Source organism: Bufo bufo, chromosome 1, assembly GCF_905171765.1.
Source record: "Bufo bufo chromosome 1, aBufBuf1.1, whole genome shotgun sequence".
NCBI lineage: Eukaryota > Metazoa > Chordata > Amphibia > Anura > Bufonidae > Bufo > Bufo bufo.
In genome coordinates this window covers 184,844,809-184,866,638 of record NC_053389.1, presented here as the reverse complement: position 1 = coordinate 184,866,638, position 21,830 = coordinate 184,844,809, and the positions used below count along the sequence as shown (strand labels likewise).

At 43.5% G+C, this 21,830-nt stretch overlaps 1 protein-coding gene across 1 annotated transcript in view; it reads left to right on the top strand.

Moving 5' to 3' along the window:
• LOC120986899 (tubby protein homolog) overlaps positions 1–21,830 on the top strand; it is an 88,916-nt gene that overhangs the window by 30,674 nt on the left and 36,412 nt on the right. Inside the window, exons 3-6 of the mRNA XM_040415582.1 lie at positions 6,753–6,801; positions 9,321–9,471; positions 10,023–10,139; positions 10,239–10,352. Of these exons, the coding sequence (XP_040271516.1) occupies positions 6,753–6,801; positions 9,321–9,471; positions 10,023–10,139; positions 10,239–10,352 (431 nt within the window). The remainder of the gene's footprint in view (positions 1–6,752; positions 6,802–9,320; positions 9,472–10,022; positions 10,140–10,238; positions 10,353–21,830) is intronic.

The window sequence follows — 21,830 nt, the reverse complement described above, 5'->3', positions numbered from 1 at the left end:
TGATTTGTTTGATTATACACTTTCTTAATTTTATTGTTTCACATATATCCAGTCATTTATTGAATCCATATTGTTTCATTTTAGATAATAGACCACTGAGGAAGGCCTTGATAGGCCGAAATGTCCGGTCGCCAAATCTACTGTATGTGACAAATTTTCTTCTGAAATGTAACTAGATCATAAATCCTATGGTCCTTTGAAAGAGACCATATCAGTAGATGGACAACTAACTGCTAGGCAATTGTTGTTCTATGAGGCGATCTAAGAGATTTTTGGACTTTTGGAGCTGGTCCTGTGACCGTATTCACACGGGAACCCAGCAAAATTGACCTCTGACCTCAGTGCACGCCTGTGCGATTTGCCTATATATGTATATGTCTGTATCAAGCTGTAGCCCCCTTAATATCTTTTCTATATCTGACAGGATCATGTAATGGTGGATGTTAAGATATTGTGCATCCACAATAAGTGCACTACATCTGACATTTTAAGGTGGACGTATATCCAAAACTAGGAATAACAGCATTCACTGGATATCCACCATAAGTGCACTGTACAAGTCACTATGACACCACTAGATGGATTTTAGACATCTCTGATATACCTACCCCCTGATGATCCCACAGCGTGGGGGAAACGCGTTGGGGTATTATTTATGTTTTGTGTACGATTATAATGTACTGTGTACCTAGCTGGCTACAAACAGCAGCATAAGGGTTGTATACACAGTCCATTAGTAGACCCTTTTTATCAATAGGGTCATTATATGTGGTATTGTTGTCGTTGATTCTTCCTGTTGTATCTGCCTACCTCTTTAGCACCAAAACTCAATTTGTTTTACCCTCCACCCTTTCAGTATCACTTTATCAGGGTTAAGTAAGGGTTAGATCAGCCTAGGTTCGAGGACAGGGAGTCCCCACCATCAGGGGTTGTCCCTGGGCTGAGCAGGACTAGGGTGAGATGATAGGGACTGTTTTCCCTCATCCCCTATATCCCCTGCTGGTGCTTTGGGTGGCAAATCATCTGAGTGTATTCTCAGTAAGTGTCGTCCGAAATTAATTTGGTACATTTTTTTTAAGGAGTATAAGTAAAATATATGAATTTTAATGGGTTAAATATTTGCTGGAAGCCGTTGTTTATACTAGACCCTTGGAGATCTTGTTACATTGGATTGCTGGTTTGTAACACTAATAAATGCCATAAACTGCAGACAAAAGAAGCCATGTGCCGCAATTCTCTATTATTTATGTATATACAGCGGCATAAAAGGCCTTTTATATCAGGTGAATGCTTAATTTTTGGGGCCTGTACTGGCCGACACTTCCAGCCACAGAATTCAAAGTTCTTTGCTGTCAGGTGAATGCCTATTGCCTAATTTTTGGGGCCTGTACTGGCCGACAGTTACATTTTTTATCTCTAGCCACATAATCACACCCTTGTCTCACTCTTCTGTCTCTCATTATGGTGGCTTATGAACCGCATTCACCATAAGGACCTTCTTATGTCACAGGGTCATGTGACTGTGCCCCCCACCCCATACTGTGCCCCCTTATACCCTGCATTGTACCCTCTTACCACACCCTGTGCAGAGCCCCTAGTCATTCCCAGTACTGTGCCCTCTTATACCCTTTTATCCGGTCACGGTATGGCGGTGTTATCAGGTCACTGTACAGAGGTGTTATCCGGTCAATGTATGGCCATAACTGTATCCCTTTCCCTGCCCACGCCATCCTTTTTTAGACCTGGCATGAGCGGGATATGCAGATTGCTAAGGACCTGTGCGCCACAATCTGTGTCAGAAATCTGCTAACATGCACATATTTCTATATAATAAATGACCACCTAATTGTATTATTATTCGAGGGGTAGGGCTAATATCTTTATATCAAACCAGCAATTCAATGTAGCAAGATCTCCAAGGGTCTAGTGTAAACAAACGACTTCCAGCAATTATTTAACCCATTAAACATCATATATTTTAATTATGTTCCTTAAAAATTATCAAGTTCATTTTGGACGATACTTACTGAGAATACACTCAGATAATTTTCCACACAAAGCACCTGCAAGGTGTATAGGGGATGAGGGAAAACAGTCCCTATCGTCTCACCCTAATCTTGCTCAGCCCAGGGACAACCCCTGATGGTGGGGACTCCCTGTCCTCGAACCTAAGCTAATCTAACCCTTAATTAACCCTGATACAGTGATCCTGAGAGGGTGGAGGGTAAAAAAAGTGGTGCTAAAAAAGGTGGGCAGATACAAAAAGAAGGACATAAAAATCAACGACAACAATACCACATACAATGACCCTATTGATATAAAGGGCCTACTAATGGACTGTGTACACAACCCTTATGCTGCTGAATTGTACAGCCAGCTAGGTACACAGTACATTATAAGTGATCCCCGGAAGAAGCCAGATCTACTGGCGAAACGGCGTTGGGTCAGGAGTCGGCCGAGAGATCTTTGCACCATTCAGGGTATGTTTATACTTGTCCTTTTTATTTCAACCTCAATCTCCACAATTGCCTCCTTTGCACTTTGTTTGGGGCGTTGCTGCTATGAGGTTTTGAGGTATGCTCTTTCAGCTAGCATCCTTTTTTCCCTGTTATTTCGTGCACCGATCTCCCGGCCTCTCCTTGGGTCCTGCTACTCATCTGTGTGTCCCGCCTTGTGCTGCCTGTTTTATTATATATGTATGTATTGTTTACATGTTTATATATACTTACAATAAAGTTTTTTGGATCTTCATACATATGTAAGTTAGTTTTATTCATTTTTTTTGGTGATTAACAGTACATTATAATCGTACACAAAACGTAAATCATACCCCGACGCGTTTCCCCCACGCTGTGGGATCATTAGGGGGTAGGTATATCAAAGATGCCTAATATCCATCTAGTGGTGTTATAGTGACATATATAATGCACTTATTGTGGATATCCAGTGAATGCTATAATTCCTAAGTTTTGGATATACGTCCACCTTATAGTGTCATGTATAATGCACTTATTGTGGATGCACAATGTTTTAACATCCACCATTACATCATCCTATCAGATATAGAAAGAATGTTAAGGGGGCTACAGCTTGGTACTGCATGGAAAGAGGCTATTGGATACAGACAAATATATGTATACAGGCAGATCACACAAGGCGTGCACTGAGGCCAAAAGTCAGTTTTGCTGGGCTCCCGTGTAGACACCTTTGGAGAGAAAGTACGTATAATGTAGGACTAAGAGAGGCCATAGGCCTAAGTAACTGGGACAAAGTCCTCAAAAATAAAAATACAGCCACAAAATGGGATATCTTTAAAAACATCCTAAAATCTCATTGTGAGAGGTACATACTGTATGGGAATAAAAGGTTAAGGAACAAAAAGAAACCAATGTGGATAAACAGAACTGTAAAGAAAGCAATAAATGACAAAAAGAAAGCATATAAATCACTAAAACAGGAGGGTGCACGGAAGCACTGAAACTAGAGACCGAGAGATTAATTGCCAAAGAAAAACTAACCCTAAAATGTTCTTCAATTATATAAATGTTAAAAAGTATAAATCTGAAGGTGTCGGCCATCCCTTTAAAGAGTATTGAGGGGGGAGTCGCAGAGAGCGACGAGGAGAAAGCAAAGCTGTTAAATATTTTTCTCTCCAATGTATTTACTGAGGAAAATAAACTGTCAGATGACATGCAGAATGTAAAAATAAATTCCCCATTAAAAGTGTCCTGTCTGACCCTGGAAGAAGTACATCAGCGACTTAAAAAAAATTAAAATAGACAAATCGCCAGGACCGGATGGCATACACCCCCGTATCCTAAGGGAATTAAGTAATGTCATAGCCAGACCCTTATTTCTGATATTTGCGGACTCTATACTGACAGGGAATGTCCCACAGGATTGGCGTATGGCAAATGTGGTGCCAATATTCAAAAAGGGTCCAAAAACAGAGCCTGGAAACTATAGGCCGGTAAGTTTAACATCTGTTGTGGGTAAACTGTTTGAAGGTTTTCTAAGAGATGCTATCTTAGAGCATCTCAACAGAAATAAGCAAATAACACCATATCAGCATGGCTTTGTGAGGGATCGGTCATGTCAAACTAATTTAATCAGTTTCTATGAGGAGGTAACTTTTAGACTTGACAGCGGCGAATCAATGGATGTCGTATATCTGGACTTCTCCAAAGCATTTGACACTGTACCACATAAAAGGTTAGTATATAAAATGAGAATGCTCGGACTGGGAGAAAACATCTGTATGTGGGTAAGTAACTGGCTCAATGATAGAAAACAGAGGGTGGTTATTAACGGTACACACTCAGATTGGGTCACTGTCACTAGTGGGGTACCTCAGAGGTCAGTATTGGGCCCTATTCTCTTCAATATATTTATTAATGATCTCGTAGAAGGTGTCACGAGTTGGAGGTCCCAGGAGAGACCACCGCGTCGTCAAGCAATAAACGGAAATCAGGTACAGACACAAGAGTTTATTGCACAAACAAAAACATGAAAGGCAGCACAGAGAAAACATGAGCTCTATGTACCGTCAGCACAGTGGGAGAAAACCCCCACTGCGCCACTGTCTAGTAATACTCCAGAGGGGCGTAACTAAGCAACTCCTGGTTTTCACTAGAGCCCTAGATGGTAGGGTTAGACTTAGCTGCAGGAAGTTGCCAGGGTCCACTCTGGAGCGTGAACTAGACAGTGACAGCAGGAGCGAATGGACAACAGGTACCAGAAGGTACCGACGGCACATAGGCATACATAACAGACAGGCAAATACAAAACAGGGCAACTAATAATACAAGCAGGAGTTCACGCAAGGGAGCAGGAGTGGCAATGAGCAGAGAAGGACTTGCTCCACCAGTAGTAAACTGCATGGCCTTGTCATGCCACTCTGCTGCAAAGGCTTGCTGAACACAGACATATGAATAAACACAAAGTAACTAAAACATAACTGGCAGAACAGAAAACAGAAAGACGGGAAAGAAGACATCAATGAACAAGTAGGGAAACTCACAGAGCACAGACAGACAGACACAGATCCCATGGGTCAGCAGCATGGGAGAGAGAGTACAAACCAGGAGCAGGACAGACAACACACACCAGGAGAGCTGACACAGAACTGAGGAAACCTCAGCCTTATATACAGGTTCCATGGGTGCAGCAGAGAAGCCACACCCATGGAGCAGACAGAGGATTAACTCCTAATAGGCACACAGGGGAGTTAACCCATACAGAACCACAAATAACACAAAGGAACAGAACTTCAGCGAGGAGCGCCAAACGAGCAAGAACGGAAGGTCACAGCCAGAGATAGTGGCTGTGACAGAAGGCTTGCACAGTAAAGTATCAATTTTCGCAGATGACACTAAACTGTGTAAAGTAATTTACACTGAAGAGGACAGTATACTACTACAGAGGGATCTGGATAGATTGGAGGCTTGGGCAGATAAGTGGCAGATGAGGTTTAACACTGACAAATGTAAAGTTATGCACATGGGAAGGAATAATGCAAGTCACCCGTACATACTAAATGGTAAAACACTCGGTAACACTGACATGGAAAAGGATCTAGGAATTTTAATAAACAGCAAACTAAGCTGCAAAAACCAGTGTCAGGCAGCTGCTGCCAAGGCCAATAAGATAATGGGTTGCATCAGAAAAGGCATAGATGCCCGTGATGAGAACATAGTCCTACCACTTTACAAATCGCTAGTCAGACCACACATGGAGTACTGTGTACAGTTCTGGGCTCCTGTGAACAAGGCAGACATAGCAGAGCTGGAGATGGTTCAGAGGAGGGCAACTAAAGTAATAACTGGAATGGGGCAACTACAGTACCCTGAAAGATTATCAAAATTAGGGTTATTCACTTTAATAAAAAGACGACTGAGGGGAGATCTAATTAATATGTATAAATATATCAGGGGTCAGTACAGAGATCTATCCCATCATCTATTTATCCCCAGGACTGTGACTAGGGGACATCCTCTGCGTCTGGAGGAAAGAAGGTTTGTACACAAACATAGAAGAGGATTCTTTACGGTAAGAGCAGTGAGACTATGGAACTCTCTGCCTGAGGAGGTGGTGATGGTGAGTACAATAAAGGAATTCAAGAGGGGCCTGGATGTATTTCTGGAGCGTAATAATATTACAGGGTTTTTTTTTTTTGCCTTCCTCTGGATCAACTTGCAGGATGACAGGCCAAACTGGATGGACAAATGTCTTTTTTCAGCCTTTGTACTATGTTACTAATTGTCACATTGAAAATGGTATCTGAGCTGAGCAGATGGATATATAGTTTTATGAGAAAAGATTCAGTATAACTTGTAATTCATTCATTTAAATCTGTGTTCATTCTGGGATTTGATGTCAAGGAGATGGTTATATCAGTGATTGACAGCCTGTCATATATGCCTGTGTATACAGAGATAGCTGTCAATCACTGATAGGACAGCCTCCTTGACTTTAAAGCCCAGAATGAGCAGAAAATTAAATGAATGAAATACAAGTTATACTTTTTCTTTTCCTTCAAAACTATACATCAATCTGCTCATCTCCTCCTGCTTTATAACCTGCTGCCTGCTGCTCAAACACCATGTTCAACGTGACAGGTTCCCTTTAAATCTAGCCTCTTAATGATCCAAACAACCAGCTTTTAACTTATGAATGTCTCTTACAACTTACAAGGGAAACAATTATGCCAAATAATATATATTCTGAACAGTATTTTTTTTTTGATGCTGTAGATTACAAGATGATGGACATGGCATATATCAACAAAAATTGGAAATGCAGGTAAAATATAATTGTCATGTATATGTGTTTGGACCAGTGTAGGATTATTGACGGCCTTACAGAGGAATTGGTCCCATTCTCCAGTTATAGACTGTTATATGTCCAAAAGTGGTGCAACCAGTGTTCTGCTTTATTATCTTCATTCAGTGTTATCCCTTCTAGGCCATAATACAGTCCTGATCAAAAGTTTAAGACCACTTGAAAAATGGCAAAAAATCATATTTCACATTGTTGGATCTTAACAAGGTTCCAAGTAGAGCTTCAACATGCAACAAGAAGAAATGAGAGTGAGACAAAACATTTTTTGAGCATTCAATTAATTGAAAATAACGATTAAACTGAAACAGGCTGCTTTTCAGCTGATCCAAATTTTAGGACCACATGCCTTTAAAAGGCCAAATCTGTGCAAAGATGTGGATTCATTGTCATTTTCTGTCAGGTAGTCACACGTTGTGATGGCAAAGGCAAAAAAACTCTCCCTTTTTGAACATGGTCGGGTTGTTGAACTGCATAAGCAGGGTCTCTCACAGCGCGCCATCGCTGCTGAGGTGGGACGCAGTAAGACAGTCATTTGGAATTTCTTAAATGATCCTGAGGGTTATGGAACCAAAAAGTCAAGTGGAAGAGCCAAAAAATTTCATCAGCACTGATCTGGAGGATCCAATTGGCTGTCCGTCAAGACACTGGACGATCCTCGACCCAAATTAAGGCCCTTACTGGTGCTGACTGCAGCCCCATAACCATCAGACAGCATCTGAGACTGAAGGGCTTCAAAAACAAAAAACGTCTTCAAAGACCTTGTCTCCTTGAACGCCACAGAACTGCTCGTTTGGACTTTGCAAGAAAGCACCAAACATGGGACATTCAAAGGTGGAAGAAAGTTTTATGCTCTGATGAGAAAAAATTTAACCTTGATGGTCCTGATGGTTTCCAACGTTACTGGCATGACAAGCAGATCCCACCTGAGATGTTTTCTACGCGCCACAGTGGAGGGGGCGCCATAATGGTCTGGGGTGCTTTTTCCTTCAGTGGAACAATGGAGCTTCAGGAAGTGCAGGGGCGTCAAACGGCCGCTGGCTATGTCCAGATGTTGCAGTGAGCATTCCTCATGACTGAGGGCCCTCGTCTGTGTGGTAACGACTGGGTTTTTCAACAGGACAACGCTACAGTACACAATGCCCGCAGGACAAGGGACTTCTTCCAGGAGAATAACATCACTCTTTTGGCCCATCCTGCGTGTTCCCCTGATCTAAATCCAATTGAGAACCTTTGGGGATAGATGGCAAGGGAAGTTTACAAAAATGGACAACAGTTCCAGACAGTAGATGGCCTTCGTGCGGCCGTCTTCACCACTTGGAGAAATGTTCCTACTCACCTTATGGAAACGCTTGCATCAAACATGCCGAAACGAATTTTTGAAGTGATAAACAATAACGGCGGAGCTACTCATTACTGAGTTCATGTTTGGAAGTTGGATTTCTGTTTGGGGGGGGTTTAGTTTTTTTTTGGAGGTGTGGTCCTAAACTTTTGATCAGCTGAAAAACAGCCTGTTTCAGTTTATTCGTTGTTTTCATTAAATTGAATGATCAAAAAATGTTTTGTCTCACTCCCATTTCTTCTTATTGCATGTTGAAGCTCTAATTGGAACCTTGTTAAGATCCAGCCATGCTAAATATGATTTTTTGCCATTTTTCAAGTGGTCTTAAACTTTTGATCAGGACTGTATTATGCAGCAACTGGGCAAACCAAAAGATACTTGGGTCCCCAAGTGGGCCAGTCCAAACATGGTTTGTTAGCAGAACTTAGTTTGTACTGAAGGTGATGAAGATGTATAATATACTGTAGAAGTGTCTAGAAAACAAAAGAAACCATTTACATAGCTTTACATGAATACACACTGTTACAGAAACAGTTGTAGATCAACTGTATCACTGAATAGATTTTGCTTGGGGCTACTTCTAAGGGTGTTATTTAAGTGGCCACCCTTTAACCCCTGTACAAATATCTGGACTCCCCTGCAGGGGAACCACCAGGCTACTACCTCTTGAAGTAGTCTCTTTTCAGCGACCATTCACCCACAGTTCAAGAGACACTGGAGCCAGGTACCAAGGGATCAGGCAAAACCATAGTCTGTGGCTAAGCCGGGGTCAGGACAGGCAGAATATATTCAATCCAATAATCAGGCAAAGGTTGGGGCAGGCAGCACAGCAGTATGAGAGTCAAGCAGTAGTTGAGTCAGACAGCAGCGGGTAAAATGCAGGAGCTACAGGTATGGAATCAGGCCACAGCCACAGTGGAGTGGATGGAGTAGCTCCTCTCCAGCGACCCTGCCTGCCGGGAAGGAGCAGATACATGCCGGCAGGCAAAGACCACTGAAGCATTGGAGTCGGGGATAAGGTGAGCATACTGGTGGCTGTTCCTGCCGGCAGCAGAGAGGGGCTGGTGGACAATCTTAATGTCAGATTACATTTATACAAATATAAAAATCATAAGAAATTTACATGAAGTTTTCTTGCAAGCGAAATATTCATGAGAAGAAACAGAGAAGGAAACGCCTGGATCCTCTAATGCTTCAAGCCAATCCAGATATGAAAATGAAGCCATGGAGGTCTCCAAAGCCTGAGGAAGTACTACTGGTGGAGGCATGCACTGTGTCCAGCATATATTCAGGTATAGAAAGTAAAATATAAACTATACACTTACTGAAAAAATGTAGCATTACTTGGCACTAAGTAAACTGCACAGCCATTAATTTCATTGATATGGTGTCAATAAAAGTTGGTGGTCCTCCAAATTAATAGGCATATACGAGACTCTTTTTGGAAAAAATTTTCATGTGTAATAAAAGATAAAATAATACAGTTTGCCCAACAATGTACCTGTACTCTTGAGGAACAAGCTTAAATATGTGCTACAAAGGGAGTGGAGAAACACACTAGGCATAGTCCTCAACTCTATCAAAGACTTGTAAAAAAAAAACATAACAGAGCACACACCCAGGGCCACAGAGAGTAAAATATCAATATAAGTTAAAGCTGCTATGAATCATTACAAGGCATTCTGCAACGGCTATCTATACCAGACAAACGATGTGTCTACATGTATTTAGCAAACATATAATTCACTAATTTGTATGCTCATTTTTTCATTTCATAGAGAGCTGATTTTTATATTTCTAATCCTATTTCTGTTTTATTTTTAATTTTATCACAAAAACTCAGGGATTACCAATCCCACCATATTAGATGAAATTCATGCAAGTCCCAGTCCAAAGACCTGCACAAAGAATATGAAGGCTGATCCCAAGATAGAGAAGAAGAAGATGCAACACCATGGAGGTATACTATGCAACCACATTTATTTTGGTTTTGATCAAATTTTATTCCCATTATCATTTCAGTGCCAAAAACCTGAAGGATTTCTTCTTTTTCTTCTAGCTGAGATTTCTGATGATGATTTGGAAGAGATGATACTTGAAGACACCAGACCCCTAACTAGAAAGAAAGAACAAGTCCAAGCCAAACCAAAGCAGAAGACCAAGACCAAGGCGGGTATGTATCAAAAGTAACTCTATAACCCTCAGAAATGATCGTCATAGTGTATGCGGATGTTCATTAACAGGTTATGTATTTGATGTTTGGCTGCCATACAACTAATAGTTTGCAGTTTTTTGGTTCTCAGCTCTGGTGTTATCCCATAAGTTTTCATTAACATTAGAGGTAAATTATTAATGAGTTTAGCTTTCAAGTTTGTGTAATAGACTTCTCTCCACGCCAGGTACTATTATATTTCAAACTGGCTAATTGTGCAAGAAAACTTGCATGGTTATTGGAAGCTTTGCTTTGGTATCCCCCTCCACCAACTATGAACATCATTGCAATCATTTTAGTTATCTTTCTATGTAATTCCTTTTACTTGAGCATATGCTAATGTTGAAAGTTGTGGTAGACAGATAAAAAATAATACAATAGATATTATCCGTTTTTTGGGTATTTGTTACTGCAAGTATTGAAACATGTTAGAAAATCCTTTTATGTGTTAGAAAATCTTCTTATACTTCGTATACTATTCTTGTGGTCGGGGCGACGGCCCCTGATCGTACTAACCGGACCTTACCGATGGCTGGTTAATGCCGAGAGCCAAGGACGAGGGTAGGCCTAAAAGGGGGCCTACCCCAATGAAACCGAAGAAAAAGGGGAGGGTGGGTGGGGTACCTGGCTGCACGTCCCGCCTGAGAGTTTTGCAAAGGCTATAAAGGCCAAGGGGGAGTGGCCTCAGCCCCTCCCACAAATACAGGCTGCCCGGCAGCCTTAACTACTTGTGATCGGGGCGATGGCCCCTGATCGTACTAACCGGACCTTACCGATGGCTGGTTAATGCCGGGAGCCAAGGACGAGGGTAGGCCTAAAAGGGGCCAAAAATAGAGACACAACATACTGCCAAAACACTTTATTGTATGATTTACTGGGTAAGCGAGCAAAAAGCATTGCGAATTTCCGATTGAGGATTCGGAACATATAATGGTAGTGTCACGACCGCTATCCCAGCAGCAGTCGTGTCGCACCAGACGGAGGGGAAGGGGGACCCTTATCTACGGATGGGAAATAGAATGGCCACCCCTGACTAACCCTCAGCTGGCACCTGTCTGCCCTGATACCCTAGACGGGGTGTGAACCCGTGCGGCGAGCAGGATGCCTAAAACCCTCAGTCGCCCTAACTAGACTGGACTGGGGAAAGGCCGATGGGAGCGCTAGTCACCATCACTCACGTCTAGGAAAACAACAGGGGAAGACAGCAACAAACAATCTATAGCAGTGATAGACTTATCCAGTCACGAGCAGAGAAGGCGATCCCAAACACGACAGTCCACGCCGGACAAGAGCTCCACAGCAACACCATCAAACGATCTCCTTCCAAGGTCAGAGTAGCACTGGTAGTAAGGACTATATCTGGCAATGACTGCAAGTGAAAGTGAAACTAATATAGTAGCTGGGAGTGGCAGACAGGACTCACCTGAGGAGGATGCCTACAAACTCCCAGTCAGGACAAAAAGGTTCACAAGGCAAAACCCAGATGACATACCCTGAACCACGGAGCAAACTCACAAGCTATCGCGAGTAGCAAGTCGCTGCGACCTTCTCCTCCCAGACCTGTCTGGATCAGTCACAGTCGTGACAGTACCCCCCTTTCTACGAGGGGCCCCTGGACCCTCAAGACCAGGCCTCTCCGGATGGGAGCTATGAAAAGCCCGAATGAGTCTGTCCGCTTTTATCTCTGATGCTGGAACCCACATTCTCTCTTCGGAACCATAACCTTTCCAGTGCACCAGGTACTGAAGAGAGCGGCGAACATATCGTGAATCAACAATCTGTTCTACCTGAAACTCAAGACTGCCATCAACAACCACCGGTGGAGGCGGTAGTGGCAATGGTTCAGGAGGTTCTACATATCTCTTAAGCAGAGATCTGTGGAAGACGTTATGGATCCTTAGAGTCTGAGGTAGCTCCAGACGAAAAGCCAACGGGTTAATGATCTTAATTACCCTATAAGGACCAATAAATCTCGGACCTAATTTCCACGAGGGAACCTTCAACTTGATATTTCTGGTAGACAACCACACCAAGTCATTCACCCCAAGGTCCGGACCTTCAGAGCGCTTCCTATCAGCCGCACGTTTGTATCTACCACCAATTCTCTTCAAACTTTCTTGCACACTCTGCCACACTGAAGAAAGTAAAGACGCAAATCGTTCCTCCTCGGGAATCCCAGACGGCCCCGCCCTCACTAAACGTACAAAACTGAGGATGGAAACCATACGCACCAAAAAATGGTGACTTATCGGTGGATTCTTGACGACGATTATTAATGGCAAACTCGGCTAACGGTAAATAAGATGACCATTCCTCCTGATTTTCGGAAACAAAGCATCTCAAATATGTCTCTAGGTTTTGATTGGTACGTTCAGTCTGACCGTTGGACTGTGGATGGAAAGATGAAGAAAACGACAGATGAACCCCTAAACGAGAACAAAAAGCTTTCCAAAATTTAGAAACTAATTGAGTACCACGATCCGAAACAATATCGGAAGGGACCCCGTGAAGCTTCACGATGTGGTCAATAAAAACCTGAGCCAGTGTGTTAGCATTAGGCAATGCGGCAAGAGCAATAAAGTGCACCATTTTGCTGAATCTGTCAACAACTACAAGAATAACAGTCTTCCCCGCTGATACTGGTAGATCCGTAATGAAATCCATTGACAGGTGCGTCCAAGGCCTGTTGGGGATGGCCAGAGGTAAAAGACGCCCTGCCGGACGAGTATGATCTACCTTAGAACGAGCACAGGTAGCACATGCAGACACAAAATTCAACACCTCCTGGCGCCATTTAGGCCACCAGAACCGACGAGACACTAACTCAGAGGTTGCCCTACTACCTGGGTGTCCTGCCAGTGTGGAGTTATGGTGTTCTTTTAGTATCTCCAGTCGTAAATTTTCTGGCACAAACAGTTTACCCGAGGGGCAGGAGGCCGGGGCGTCCCCCTGAGCTTCCAACACCCTCCCCTCCAAACCTGAGTGTAATGCAGAGACCACCACCCCCTTTTGCAAAATGGGCTCTGGTACCTCAACATCACCCCCTCCAGGAAAACTTTGAGACAATGCATCCGCCTTAGTATTTTTTGCCCCCGGGCGATAGGTTATTACAAAATTAAACCTAGTAAAAAATAATGACCACCGAGCCTGTCTAGGGGTGAGACGTTTAGCAGACTCCAGATACAATAAGTTTTTGTGATCAGTAATCACCGTGACGGGATGAACCGCCCCCTCCAAAAAATGACGCCACTCCTCAAAAGCCAACTTAATAGCCAAAAGTTCCCTGTTGCCAATATCATAGTTCCTTTCTGCAGTAGACAATCTCTTCGAAAAGAAAGCACACGGACGCCATTCACCAGGGGACGGGCCCTGAGATAGTACCGCTCCCACCCCCACCTCTGATGCGTCAACCTCTACAATAAAAGGAAGCGAGACATCTGGCTGTACGAGAATAGGGGCCGAGGTGAATCTCTCCTTCAGAGATGCAAAGGCAGTTTTGGCTGCATGTGACCATTTGGAAAAATCGGATCCCTTTCGGGTCATGTCCGTCAGTGGTTTGACCACCAAGGAATAGTTCTTTATAAACTTTCTATAAAAATTGGCAAACCCCAGGAAGCGTTGCAATGCCTTCAGGTTCTCAGGCAGATCACAGTCTATAATCGACCGGACTTTCTCTGGATCCATGCGGAAACCTGAATCTGACAACACATACCCCAGAAATGGCAGTTCTTTTACGGCGAACACACATTTTTCTAACTTAGCAAACAATTTGTTGCCCCTTAATATCTGCAGCACTTGTCTCACATGGATCTTATGTGTATCCAGATCCGGGGAATAGACCAGGATGTCATCAAGATATATCACAACAAATCTCCCGATAAGGTGACTAAAAATATCGTTGACAAAATGTTGGAATACCGCAGGCGCATTAGTAAGACCAAATGGCATGACCAGATTTTCATAATGCCCTTCCGGAGTATTAAAAGCCGTCTTCCACTCATCCCCCTCTTTGATGCGAACCAGGTTATAGGCTCCTCTGAGATCCATTTTGGAGAACCATTTAGCACCAGCAACCTGATTAAAGAGGTCGGGAATGAGAGGAAGAGGATAGGGATCTCGGATAGTTATCCGGTTTAATTTAAATCCAGGCAAGGACGTAGGCCCCCATCTTTCTTTTTAACGAAAAAGAACCCTGCAGCCACAGGTGAAGAAGAGGGTCTGATGTGTCCCTTAGCCAAACTCTCCGAAATATAGTCTTTCATAGCCTTCCTCTCCGGGCCGGAAAGATTGTATAACCGGGTTTTAGGTAGTTTTGCCCCAGGTAATAGATTAATCGGGCAATCATATGGACGATGAGGTGGTAACCCCTGACAACCCTTCTCAGAGAACACATCCATAAAATCTGACAGAAAGGCAGGTAAAGATGTTACAGAGAGTGTAGAGCACCTACTACTCAAGCAGTTGTCCTTACAATGTTCACTCCACTCCACAATCTCCCCGGCCTGCCAATCCACCACTGGATTGTGAGTCACCAGCCAGGGAAGCCCCAATACCATAGGAGCCGGAAGACCGTCCAGGACATAACAAGAGATATGCTCTTTATGGAGGTCCCCTACCTGCAGATGGATATTATGGATGATCTGAGTTAACTCTCTCTGAGTAAGAGGGGAGGAGTCGATGGCAAACACAGGAATAGTTCTGCATACCGGTTCCGGAGTTAAACCCAGAGCCTGAGCAAACCGTGAATCCACCAAGTTGACCCCCGCCCCACTGTCCAAGAAGACGGAACAGATCTCAGTCTTATTGCCCGCCTCAACGGTAGCGGACAACAAAAACTGAGACATGCGTATGGAGGAAACGAATACGCCCAGACTGTTCTCCTCCGCACAATCTGGGGACTCTAGTTTTCCGGCGGCTCCTTAGTTTGTGGTCTCTTGGGTTCTGAGGGACAAACCTTAACAAAATGACCCCTCCCCCCACAACGAAAACAAACCTCTGACCTACGGCGGAACTTAGGAGGATTCACCCGTCTAGTGGCGCCCCCTAATTGCATTGGTTCGACTGGACCATAACAGACCGATCCCTGCCCTATAGAGGCCTCCGTAAAATTTAATAGTCTCTCCCTGAGTCGTCTGTCGATTCTTATGGACAGAGACATAGCAGCCTCAAGAGACCCAGGGACCTCTTATACCGCCAGAGCGTCTTTTAATTTTTCAGACAACCCCTGGCAGAACTGACTCCTAAGGGCCGAGTCGTTCCATAAAGTATCAGTAGCCCACCTACGGAATTCGGAACAATATAGTTCAGCAGACCGGTTCTCTTGCCGAAGTCTACGTAGCTTAGACTCAGCCAGTGAGACCCTGTCCGGGTCATCATATACGAGACCCAGGGCTTCAAAAAACTCCTCCACTGATCGTAAGGCCGGAGAGTCTGATGGTAGGGAGAAAGCCCAAGCCTGCGGATCTCCTTGCAGGAGAGAAATTACAATGCCCACCCGTTGTTCCTCACCACCGGAGGATCTAGGGCGTAACCTGAAGAACAATTTGCAAGCTTCTCTGAAGGTTACAAATTGGTCTCTCCCTCCTGAGAACCTATCAGGTAAAGCCACTTTTGGCTCAGGAGTACCTTGGTTACCCGTAGCAACGGTGGAACCCAAGGATTGCTGCTGCAGCACTGTTGCTTTTAATCCTGCCCCTTCAAGGGATAACCCCTGTAATTGTTTCGCCAAAACCGAAACCGGATCCATAGTGGAACAGACAAAATACAAAGCAAAACAGCATGCAGAAAAAAAAAAAAAAAAAAAAAAAAAGAAATGTCACTTTTTTTTTTTTTTTTTAAAAGGCCAGATATACTGTCACGACCGCTATTTCAGCAGCAGTCGTGTCGCACCAGACGGAGGGGAAGGGGGACCATTATCTACGGATGGGAAATAGAATGGCCACCCCTGACTAACCCTCAGCTGGCACCTGTCTGCCCTGATACCCTAGACGGGGTGTGAACCCGTGCGGCGAGCAGGATGCCTAAAACCCTCAGTCGCCCTAACTAGACTGGACTGGGGAAAGGCCGATAGGAGCGCTAGTCACCATCACTCACGTCTAGGAAAACAACATGGGAAGACAGCAACAAACAATCTATAGCAGTGATAGACTTAACCAGTCACGAGCAGAGAAGGCGATCCCAAACACGACAGTCCACGCCGGACAAGAGCTCCACAGCAACACCATCAAACGATCTCCTTCCAAGGTCAGAGTAGCACTGGTAGTAAGGACTATATCTGGCAATGACTGCAAGTGAAAGTGAAACTAATATAGTAGCAGGGAGTGGCAGACAGGACTCACCTGAGGAGGATGCCTACAAACTCCCAGTCAGGACAAAAAGGTTCACAAGGCAAAACCCAGATGACATACCCTGAACCACAGAGCAAACTCACAAGCTATCGCAAGTAGCAAGTCGCTGCGACCTTCTCCTCCCAGACCTGTCTGGATCAGTCACAGTCGTGACAGGTAGCCTTGTGTGCAATGAGACATTAAAGACCAACTCTCATCTGACTGAGAGCTAGTAAGTCTCAAAGTTGCTTGATTTGAGTTTGATGGCTTGGGGGACCTGCGCCCCTAGATCATTATAATTAGGGAGACATGCAAATTCAGCTGAAACACTATTTCTTTCCCATAAGACCATGTTTATGCAAATGAGTTTACATGACAAAACAGTATAGAAAGGTTATTGAATATAATATTAGGACAATTAGAAAACTGAACATTTTTATGCAGACCTCCTAAGCAGTGAGAGAAAAGTTAGCTGGCATCCAAAAAAATATTTTTTACATTTTTGTCTCCCTAATTATAATGATCTAGGGGCACAGGTCCCCCAAGCCATCAAGCAACTTTGAGACTTACCAGCTGTTACCAGTTAGATGAGAGCTGGGCTTGAATGTTTCATTGCACACAAGGTTGCCATTGTAAGGTATGCTGATTGTATCTGTTTTATGGATAGACTGTTGGCTTGCACATACCTGTCTTTTGGCATACAGCTTTTGTGTGATTGTATGTTGTCTATTGCATGTTATAGGTAATGATTTATTTTAAAAATAAAATAATATAGCATCTAAAAAAAATATTAGTGATAGGTAGGAAAATATTTATAATAAAAGTTTATTAATGATAGTTAAAAAAAAATATGGCTGATAAATAACATAATAAGGCTAAAGAGAAGTTATATACAATAAGTGAAAACAGGTTATAGGTTTATTTAAAGGGAACCTATCACCTGTATTTTGGGTATAGAGCTGAGGACATGGGCTGTTAGATCGTCGCTAGCACATCCGCAATATCCAGTCCCCATAGCTCTGTGTGCTTTTATTGTATCAAAAAAACGACTCCCCATGTTACCTGGATCTCAAAATGCCGCTTTATTACTCACACCTGCGTCCCTTCACATAATGTGTGTAAGTACGCGTGCTCTCGCGAGACCATGCTGCCCCTTCCATTCTAAACAGTAGGTCACCTCCCATCACATAGAGCGGGACTTAGTCCCGCACAAGATTTCCAAGGGCCCGCCGTGTCGCCATCCACAATGCGGGCTTGCCCATATCTCCATGAGTAACGGACTTAACTGTCACTGGGGCTGCTGGAGAGGCCTGAGGGCTAGCCTCCATCCTACGGACAATGGACCCAGAACTATGGAGACCCACCCCCTCAGACTCTTGGGGTTTCAAGGAACTATTAACCCTGATCTATGTGTGGAGTATTATAGTCCATATCGTTCCTATTGCCCATTAAAGGTGCAGGGGTGAACCCAGCAACACAAAAAGGGTTAACTCTGCACTGAGGCTCCCAAGGAATGTGTTAGTTCATTTGTCCCTTTGTTCTATTGTGTTAGTGATGGGATTAAGTAGCCGACTCCGGTGTAGAGGAGTAGATCATCCTATGATACACTCAGGAGATAATCCCATCGCATGTGTCTCCTCTCTCCCTATTCTTCCATTAAGACACTGGGGAGAGGATGTCTGTTTGCATGCTGTTCATGTTTGATTAAGTTATGTTGTTAGACCTCTTGAACTGTATAGGTATACTGAGTTAGTCCATTGTCTTAGTTAACTGTATCACAGGCAGAGGGGGTGTGCCTCTTGCCTGTGGAATTGTATAATTTGTGAGTGCTGGCTGGCATTAAAGGGAGTCTGTCATCACAGTTTCACCTTTTTAACCCTTCCCATAGCTTTCTAGCAGCATTACAGTTGATAAAAATGTTACCTTTATAAGCAATCGTGGACTTATAAAACTGGCAAAAATCATCTTAGTAGGATATGCAAATGAGGGCACGCACGTGCCCAGGGGCGGCGTCAACCTCGTAAGTGCCCAGGCTAATTACTGTGATGCCGTACCAGGAATTGACATCGCAGTGCGCATGCTCCGGCCGACGGACTCAGCGCGCAGGCGCGGGATCTCGGCGAGAGAAGAAGTAAGAAGATGGGCGGGCAGAGGGAAAAGATGGGCGGGCAGAGGGAAAGACTGGGCGGGGGGAAGCGACTATAAGGCAGAGCTGCCTTGGCACCTACGAGGTTGACGCCACCCCTCGGCACTTGCGAGCCCTCATTTTCATATCCTACTAAGATGATTTTTGCCAGTTTTATAAGTCCACAATTGCTTATAAAGGTAACGTTTTTATCAACTGTAATACTGCTAGAAAGCTATGGGAAGGGTTAAAAAGGTGAAACTGTGATGACAGACTCCCTTTAAAGTGTCCTATTCTACCCTTCATGAAGTCTGGGCTCATGTTGGGGGATTGGAGAACTACACTCTGGGGATTGCTATAATTATTATACTCTCCAGAGTATAATCCCTAGCTCTTGTAAGAGCTGTTCCTGTTCCTCTTTTGCTCTCTGGACTAAGGAGAGGTTCACCCACTGGAAGCTGGAGCCCGGCCTTGGGTCCAGAGTGGGTGGAGTACGGCGAAACCCCAAACCAAGCTGCGGTGGTTTGTGGGGTTTGTGGTAGTTATGGTGTCGAGTGGGGTGCTGATGGTCCTTGGTGAGCACTAGGAGCATCATTCGAGGGAGGCACCTAGTCGGTATGGCAGGCGATCCGTCACACCATGTATTCCCAAAGTCTCGCAAGACCCTATGGGATGTCGTAATCACAGGCCATTACTCATCGCGTCTATTCTTGCGGCATTATGATCCCATAAACCCTCCTTGTCATCTTATATTGGCGCCATATTTGACTAGGGCAACATGCCTACATAATAAAAATACATTCAAAAACTCATTCGAGGTACCCAATTATAAATGATACATAAAGGGCTATTCGCTATAAAGTGCCAGTGCTCCCCGCAGTGCAAAGTGTTGGTGCAAGCAGACTAACTGATTTTTATACTGTTTTTAAATATTATAAATTATATCCCCATACTAATTGAGTAATAATCAGTTGTAATATTGGATTGTGCTCTACTTTTTTTCGTAGGATTTTGGAGTGTAGATTGGTGTACTAATAATAATCAAAAAGGATAAAACATTGTCAGTAGGTAACATAATTATGAGTAGATTAATACATTCAATTAATAGGGGAAGGGGCCCCATAGCAACTATTAAAATGCGTCCCCATCCCCTTCTGGTGCTATTTATCAGGGATTGGGGACATTGGTCTAACAGTAATCTACTGACATACACATTACAAACATGCATATACTACCTTTTGAACATATTTCTCAAGCCCCATTTCCATCCAGTAAATTCTTGGCTGGAAGTGAGTATTTTCTTGTCTTCAGTGACGTACCGGGTCCTTGGCAGGCGAGCAAAGTCTCCTTTTCCACTGCTCAGGGAGCCCGGTGACGTCACTGGCAGCCTAGGTAATTATGCAGAGAGGATGGAGTGGCGGTAACTAGGCCGGCCGACATCGCGCTAAGCCCCGTCCCTCCAGTCCGGTGACGTCACCGAGCATTGAGCTTTATGAGGAATGGTGGCAGGAGGATGAATATGTATGAGGGGGGCGGATCGATGGAGGAGTGGACGATGCGCAGGAGGCATGAATATGTATGAGGGGGGCGCGTGCAGGGACGCGATGTTAGACAGTTGAAACCAGGAGAAGCCGCCCTGCAGTGGGACCCACAGTGCAGTGCATCAGGAAGTGATCACACAGATAAACAGATATGTAAACAATCTGTTGGGGACTGTAGGAGCCATGCTCCAGTGTAAAAGCTACCTAAAACCATCTTGGGAACATAGACTCGGCTACTAAAGGTGAGTAAGATGTTTTTAAAAAATAAGTTTGATCCCGGACAACCCCTTTTACCTGCTTCTCAGGCCATTTTTTGCAAATCTGACATGTGTCAATTTATGTGGTAATAACTTTGGAACACTTTTATTTATCCAAGCCATTATGAGATTGTTTTCTCGTGACACATTGCACTTCATGATATTTGAGTTAATATATTTCACCTTTATTTATGAGAAAATCTAAAATTTACCAAAATTTTAAAAAAATTCGCAAATCTATTTCTCTGCTTTTAACCACTTCAGCCCCCAGTGCTTAAACACCCTGAAAGACCAGGCCACTTTTTACACTTCTGACCTACACTACTTTCACCGTTTATTGCTCGGTCATGCAACTTACCACCCAAATGAATTTTACCTCCTTTTCTTCTCACTAATAGAGCTTTCATTTGGTGGTATTTCATTGCTGCTGACATTTCTACTTTTTTTGTTATTAATCGAAATTTAACGATTTTTTTGCAAAAAAATGACATTTTTCACTTTCAGTTGTAAAATTTAGCAAAAAAAACGAGATCCATATAGAAATTTTGCTCTAAATTTATTGTTCTACATGTCTTTGATAAAAAAAAAATGTTTGGGTAAAAAAAAAATGGTTTGGGTAAAAGTTATAGCGTTTACAAACTATGGTACAAAAATGTGAATTTCCGCTTTTTGAAGCAGCTCTGACTTTCTGAGCACCTGTCATGTTTCCTGAGGTTCTACAATGGCCAGACAGTACAAACACCCCACAAATGACCCCATTTCGGAAAGTACACACCCTAAGGTATTCGCTGATGGGCATAGTGAGTTCATAGAACTTTTTATTTTTTGTCACAAGTTAGCGGAAAATGATGATTTTTTTTTTTTTTTTCTTACAAAGTCTCATATTCCACTAACTTGTGACAAAAAATAAAAACTTCTATGAACTCACTATGCCCATCACGAAATACCTTGGGGTCTCTTCTTTCCAAAATGGGGTCACTTGTGGGGTAGTTATACTGCCCTGGCATTTTAGGGGCCCAAATGTGTGGTAAGGAGTTTGAAATCAAATTCTGTAAAAAATGACCTGTGAAATCCGAAAGGTGCTCTTTGGAATATGGGCCCCTTTGCCCACCTAGGCTGCAAAAAAGTGTCACACATCTGGTATTGCCGTACTCAGGAGAAGGTGGGGAATGTGTTTTGGGGTGTGATTT